General features: G+C 42.6%; 1 protein-coding gene across 1 annotated transcript in view; it reads left to right on the top strand.

Moving 5' to 3' along the window:
• Positions 1-7,321, top strand: part of RBM34 (RNA binding motif protein 34) — a 7,803-nt gene extending 482 nt beyond the window's left edge. The window contains 12 exon segments of the mRNA XM_019612810.1: positions 12-21; positions 144-275; positions 645-784; positions 1,801-1,862; positions 1,865-2,022; positions 2,852-2,911; positions 3,464-3,507; positions 3,979-4,062; positions 4,285-4,348; positions 4,438-4,480; positions 6,158-6,276; positions 6,952-7,321. Coding sequence (XP_019468355.1) covers positions 12-21; positions 144-275; positions 645-784; positions 1,801-1,862; positions 1,865-2,022; positions 2,852-2,911; positions 3,464-3,507; positions 3,979-4,062; positions 4,285-4,348; positions 4,438-4,480; positions 6,158-6,276; positions 6,952-7,227 — 1,192 coding nt within the window. The 3' untranslated portion in view covers positions 7,228-7,321.
• Positions 7,322-7,473: the final 152 nt, after the last annotated feature.

Raw genomic sequence — 7,473 nt, forward strand, 5'->3', positions numbered from 1 at the left:
GCCGCGGAGCCGCCCGCTGGGTGCGTTACCGCGCGCTCTGCCCCGTCCCATTCCCCTTCCTTCCCCTTCTGCCGCCGCGCGGCGGTGTTGCCTCGTGGAGCGGCCGTTGCGGGGCGACCGCTGACGCCGCTCTCCTGTGCAGGGCCCTGTGCGGGGACTACGTGGTGGGGCAGGTGGTCGGCAGCCTCTTCTCAGGTGGGGCGGCGGCGGTGCGGCCCCTGGCGGGTCTGTTCCGTGCCGCCGCCCCGCCGCCCGTGTTGGTGGCCGTGCCCAGGGTAAGCTCTGCGTACCGGGATAACGGAGCCGTCTGCCACCGCGTGCGCCTCGGTGTGAGGGCGGGGTGTTTTTAAATATCGGTCAGAGATTTTGCGGTGGCGTTTGGATAGCCCCGACTTGCCACCCTTCCCAGTGCGTGGGTTGAGGCCGGGCCGGCCCGATGGGATCTACGTGGCCTCGTAGCTGCACAGCGGAGTGCCGCCCTGAGGGACTCGGTGCTCCTCTGTGCATCGCAGGAGGAGGCGTGCAGCTGGGCAGCCCCGGAGCTCAAGATACAGCTGATAAATAAACTGCAATTTGTAAAACAGGTGTAGGGGATTTCTGGAACTTTGTTTCTCAAGGTAATTTCTTTGATGTTTTTAAAAAAGGAAAATAAGAAAAGAAAGCGTACAGAAGCGGAGAAGGTGTCAGAGGGACAGAGCTCTTCTATCAGAGAAGAACCTCCTAAGAAAGTGAAGAAAACCAGAAAGAAGGAGCTTTCAAAAGCAGAGGAGAAGTTGGCAAAGAGGTGTGTAGGTGGTACCTTCTTAAAGAGAAATTAAAGAAAAAAATCTGTCTTAATCAGGAGACAAAACAATGAAATTTTAGTCTACTTTTCCTCACAACCTTGTGTTTTAAAGTACTATTTGTAAGCAGCTTGTAAAAGCGTCAAATAGTTTACGCCAGAAGGTGTTCAATACTTTATGTTCCTCTTAGAGGCAGGCCCTTGGCTCATGGAACCAAAGCCTCTGTCAGAGAGCTGGCAGGGCTCAGGCTGAGATATCATCTGCTCTCTGGCACAGAGTGATGTCTTCAGAGCTGCACTCGGAGGCACCTTCAGCAGGAGCAATCTGCCAGCCTGAGCTGGTTGTCCTTAGTCTGCTAGGCCTCTGTTGTGAACCAAACTGTTCTGTTGCATTGCCTGTTCCTGTAAACGTGCAGGGTGAGCCGAGGCGCTGTCAGCTCAGGCAGGAAGCTTTTCCATTCAATTTCCGGATAACGACATTTGATTGATTATAGCTCTTGGGGCTCATACTGTGTCTACTTTCTGATGTTGTTGCATTTTCCATATCCAAGAAAAGAAATAATTTGGGGCTTTTTTTGGTGTCTGTAGCCTTCTTGAATATGCTGTTATGGCAGGTTTGTGCAGACAGAGATCTGTTAGTGTGTGAGTGGATCTCAGAAGATTGTTGTAGATGTCATAGATACTGGGAAGAAGCCTTATCTTATTTCTGGCATGCAAAGATGACTTTTTTTTTCCCCCCCCTTCAATTTTAGTCAGAGTATTCTTCTGAATTCTTTCTTAACTACATCTAGCTAGTAGTGAATTCTATGGCCTGGGATAGCAAGTAGCTTTCTGTATCACATAATGGTCAGATAAGTTTGTTTACCACACTGGAGGAAAAAATAACATTTGAAATTTTATGTTGAGCATGACAATTTAAAATATAAGTTGAAATACCTCCCTTAGATGCATTAATTCTTTTACCTCAAATGTCCCATTCTTTCCCATCAGTTACAATTTGCTTGTCTTTTCTTGAAAAGGGAGAGTGCTTTAGAACAGGCAGATGAAGATGAAGAGCGAAAACTGTTTCAGAGCAAAGCGAAGCAAAAAAACGGGCTTCTCGTGCTGTCGCCAAGAGTGATGTCAATTCAGGTACAGGCAGAACTGTAAAACAAGAGAAGAAAAAGAATGAGGCTGAAGAAATGATTAAAAACAAAAGAACGGTGTTTGTTGGAAATCTGCCTGTCAACTATACTGCTCAGGTACGCGAGTGGAATCTGTTAGCTAAAGGAATGAATGAGATTATGATAGCCCTTACTTTAAGGGAATGTTTCCACTTGGGATCTCACATGTGCTTATGACTAAAATCTCTTATTGTGAAAGTGGGAAATATTGCTCATTATCAGAAACCTTCAGACGCAGTCTTTTTTGTTTTAGTGGAGTTGGGCTTTTTACAGCAGTGGATGCAGTTGTGTTGCTTCAGTAGAAATGTTGATTTCTTCTTCATAGAATCAATCATAGAATGAATCGTAGAACGACTTGGGTTGGAAGGGACTTCAAGGATCACAAAGCTCCAACCCCTCTGCTGCAGGCAGGGCCACCAATCTCCCCATTTAATACTAGACCAGGTTGCCCAGGGCCCTGTCCAACCTGGCCTCAAACACTTCCAGGTATGGGGCATCCACGGCCTATCTGGACAGCTTGTTCCAACTCCTCACCACCCTCTGTGAAGAACTTCCCCCTTCAACTTAAATCTATGTAATAAATGAGAGCTATAAGTACAAAGCTGGAACCTGCTGCTCATTTTGAACACAAATAATACTTCAGATTTTTGCACGACGTTTTCAATTTATACCATCCTAAGTTGTTGGGGATATTAATTCAGTTTTGGCAGTCCATAGAATAAGAAGTGGCCACGGAAAACAAAGAAATATTTGCAAGTTGCTGGCATGTTTTTAGTAGCCTGTTAACATACCTTGCATGAGTAAAGTGAAAATAGCATAAAAACCATCTTGGTAGTACGTGCTCAACAATAATTCTTATTATCGGGATGCAGAAATACACTGAACATCTGTTATGTTTTCTGCTCAGATGCTGAAGTCTCTTTTCAAAGAATATGGACAAATAGAATCCATTCGATTCCGTTCGGTGGTACGTTATTTTCTCTGATGTTATATGGCATCTGCTTTTCTGACCTTACGGGATACTGTTCCTAAGGCTTGTATCTTCATTAATTTAGAAGCAGGTTTAGGTGGATGTATTTTACCATTAGAAGAAGCACTGGTGATATTACTGCAGAGGCACCTTTCATCACATTTTATTGTTCCTATAACAGCAGTTTGTACCATCAGAGCTGTAGTTTTTCTCTGAGAAGGCCTTTATTATTGCTGATTTAACTACGGTATTATTTAGCTATTTTTAAATTACAGCAGCAAAAGCATATTCATTGTAATTCTGTGTACTGTATAGAATGGGTGAAGATAATTGTCTTGGAACTCAAGAAATAGAACAGACTAGGCTAAAACAAGCCGTATAATTTTGAAATATTTCTAGATCATCACAAATATCCATTTGCTCCGTGTACTGGCTACATAACGCTAAGAGGCAGTGGTGTTTGTTTGACTTTCTCTTCAAGGACAAAATAGTTGTGATATGTTGTCACTGTGGTTACTTAATGAAAGCTTTTTTTTTTTTATCTTAAAGGTTCCAGCAGAAGTTGCTTTATCCAGAAAGTTAGCAACCATAAAGTAGGTTCTGCTTCTGAGTTTTGTGCTTTATTTTTCAAAGACAAAATGGTTTTTTTTAAGTGTTTGTTGTTCATTGTTTTGCTGTTGCCTTTTCTTTTGTCTTTTGTTTCTTTGATATTTGCACTACCCTTTGTGTATATGCAATTCTTTTGACAAGTGGTCAGGAATTATAAGCCTAGCGTAGCAGTAAATAATTATGTTAGATTTCATTTCTTGTATTTCGGGAAGGAGGGAGACAGTAATTGTCTTTAATTCCTTCGGGTGTACTTATGAGCTGAGGAAGCTTGATTGGGGTCCATACACATGCTGTGTTAGATGTACAGTTGGAACTCTTTTTGACAGAATGTGCTCTACAAGAATTGAAGTTGCTACTGCGTGCAAAACAGGGGAGATGTCAACTTGTTTAACAAGAAGTGCTTGTGCACAGCATAATATCAGATCTGTTTACAAAGTGTCTTTTTCCCCTTCCAGGCGTAAGATTCATCCTAACGTGAAGTACATTAATGCTTATGTTGTATTTAAAGAAGAACATGCTGCTGTTAAGGCTCTAAAAAAGTAAGTCTCAGCTTTGTTCCTCGTGCCTGTTGAGAAGGCATATATGCAGAATGTTTAAAGATTAAATTTATCTGCCTTCTGTTTTTTGCTTGTATTAAAATAAAGATGGTATTTCAAGCTTAAAAGTAAATTTGCCTTTTGCAAAAATGCTATGCTTTGTAAATAAAGTAATGCCTCATCATTTAAGTTTAAGAACTTTTCTTTTTCTTTTGACTACAAAAGAAATGGAACAGAAGTTGCTAGTGGATTTCACATCAGAGTTGACAGTGCATCAAAAAACAGTCTGGTAAGTAGCTTGTGACACAAAAACTCAGTTCTGTGTTTTGCTGTAACAAATGACATAGTGGCTTTCAATCTCTTCCTTGTTTTCTTTAGCATGACAACAAGCGATCCGTATTCTTGGGAAATCTCGCATATGGTAAGTAAAATGGAACATCACGCCTTCTTGTTTAATGCTTATGGAATACACTGATATTAGGATTCTTTTATTTATAGTTTAAGGTACCATGTTTAGGTAGCTAACTATCATTTGTTGGAATCTTTTAAAGTAGCACTTTTATTTTTTGATAGAGGCACCAAAAGGGGTGATTTTCAGCAGGTGCTGCCTTTTGCTATATTTCTAGAACTGCAAGCACTTCTATTTCTTATTGTTACTTCACGTTTCTTAAATAAATATGACTAAGCTGCATATGTCACAGCTTAATAGACTGCCAAATGTGTGCTTGTACTTATGAACCGCTTCCAAGTGATACACAGGGACGGCTTCTAATTTTGATGTTCACCTGTGAGCCATGGGATGAGTGACTCTGTTTGCTGTGAGTAACAGCTGAGCGGAGGTGCTTGCTATGTAGTTCAGGTCAGCGCTCAATGAATATTCAGCTGCTTCTGAGTAAATGAAGGGATCACCATCAGGTGTGGTCCATGTGAGGGTATTAATGGAGTGAGGATGCTTGGGATAACTTGCTTTGGGGTGTGGTGTGTAAATATGCAGGATGAAGGCAAGTCCTGTGCCAATAACTTGATAAACAACCGATACTGTTAAAACTTGACCTGTCTGTAAAGCTGGAGAAGTGACAGATCTGAGTATGGTAACGTTTCTCTGCTGTGTAGAACTTGTGTTGGTACTCTCCTTCCATGCATCCTGCAGGAAAAGAGCAGTTTGGACATTGATAGTAATCTGGAAATTACTTCAGCACCTTTAACTTTTCTCAGTGCATCAAATTCCCATAAAATTAAACCCTCACTGTTAAATTCAGAGCCACCCTGGTGCAGAGACAGGTAAAGAGAGTTACTATAGAATAAAGTGTACTGTAACCTATGCTTTAGTATTCTTACATCCCACTTGTCTTTCTGGTTGCATAGGCATGAGACTGAGAAAGCCTCACATGTGTGATCATTATCAGAATAGTCTTATTAAATCCCGTTTCCCCCATTCAGCTAACATTTAGTCCAGTCACTGAGCATTACGTTTCAGGAACTGCCAGCACAGGTTTGGTATCATCAGTATTAATTCTCAGAAATAGATTATGGCAAGGAGTTGCAAAAATGTTGCTTGAATCTTCATTTCCACTGTGTTCAACCCATAACTGAAATTATTTGAAAAAATGTGCTTTGGTCTTCATTCTTATTTGTGATTTGTATTGCAGTTTTCAAAGGTAGGGGATCAGTGAGTGTCAAAGGAAACGGTCCTTAAATGAAGTCCGCAAGCGCCAGCATTTGCAAACCACTTTCAAATCATACACAGTGATGGCTTAGAATTTCCACGCTGTCTGCAGTGTTAAATTGCTGGAATCTCTCTGAAACACTGATATTTATGTACTTAAACAATTTTATAGGTCACCATCCCTGGATGTGTTTAAAATCCGCTTGGATGTGGTGCTCAGGGACGTGATTTAGCAGAGGGCTGTTAGTTAGGGTAGTATGGTTAGGTCGTGGTTGGACTCCATGATCTCTGAGGTCTTTTCCAGCCTGAGTGGTTCTGTGATTCTGTGATTTAAATATGTAAGCGTACCTAAATTGGTAAATGGTTTGGATTTAGGCTAGGCTTCTAAAGCTGTCTCTCTGAACAGACGTGTCTTGCTGTGCTTGCCTGCAGACATCAGTGACAGCGCTGTGCGAGAGCACTTTGCTGACTGTGGAGACGTAGTGGCGGTGCGAATTGTGCGCGACAGACAGAGCGGCATGGGGAAAGGCTTTGGCTACGTTCTGTTTGAGGTATGTATGAATGTCAGACTTCAGGACACTTGTCAAAATCTGAATTGGGAATTGCTGTTACGGCCTTACCTAACGCTTGCTTTATTTGAATACGCATGCGATGTTAGACGTGGTAGTGCTGTTTTGCGTGTTAAAAGTAGCTCCCTCCAGAGCTGTGGCAACTATTGTAGGTTGAGGACAAAGAAAAGTTCCAAAACACTGATGAAAGAAATTAACTGTAAGGGAAAGATGTAGTAGAGAAAAAAATGAATTCACTTGGTGTAACAGCAATGGTTTCCCAGTGGTTATGTTTCCAAATGTCAGTGAGTTTTTTCCTGCAGCCATTTCTGCAGCTCCCTAAACACTGCTTTTTCAATCTTTTCTCCCAGCCTCATCTTAGTCAGTTTATTTCCAGCAGCCCAACAACTTCTTTACCCCCAAGTTTTTCCTTTCTGTCTGTCTCCTATGACTGGTGTAAGCTGTTTCAGAGTTCCTTTTCAAGAACATATGCCCCAATGCATAAGCCGTGTGGGTGTGCGAGCACTTCTGACCAGAGACGTGACATTATGGAAGTAAAGGCAGTCGGGTGCTCTCCGTTGTAAAAACCTGCCTGTCAGAATTAAAGAAAAGCAGCCTTTTATTTGGAAGTCATCAACTGGAGTGTGCTGCTTTTCAAGTGAATGTCTGTTCTCACAGAATACAGATGCTGTACATCTCGCTCTGAAGCTCAACAACTCTGACCTGATGGGACGAAAACTCCGCGTGAAACGCTGCTCTGAGAAGGGCAAAGCCCCACAGAAAAGCACCACCAGTCGGTCTCATGGCCCTAAGGCCAGAGCTCAAACCACGCTGAAAAACAAGTCAGGCTCTCATGATTCATTTGTTGGCGAAAAAGCAAATCCAGCCAAAAAGAGCACCAAGCCCAAAAGACTGAAAAGCATTACTAAAAAGAAAGGTGGGAAAAACAAATAGCCTTTTGAACAGCTAACCCATCTATGTAAAAAAGAAAAAAAAAAAAGAAAAAAAAAAGTTGGTTCTTTTTAATAAAGCCGATGAATACAAGGGCGTTCCGTCGTGTTCTGTCTCTGTCCTTACCGTGCCTCGACCGCGCCGCCCCCTCCATGGCGGTAGGGAAGAAGGGCGCCGGAAGGGCGAGGACTGCGCAGAGCGTGCCGCCGCTCGCGCATGCGCCGCGGGCCCCGCCGCTCGGCAGGCACC

The sequence above is a fragment of the Meleagris gallopavo genome, chromosome 2 (assembly GCF_000146605.3).
Source record: "Meleagris gallopavo isolate NT-WF06-2002-E0010 breed Aviagen turkey brand Nicholas breeding stock chromosome 2, Turkey_5.1, whole genome shotgun sequence".
Lineage (NCBI taxonomy): Eukaryota > Metazoa > Chordata > Aves > Galliformes > Phasianidae > Meleagris > Meleagris gallopavo.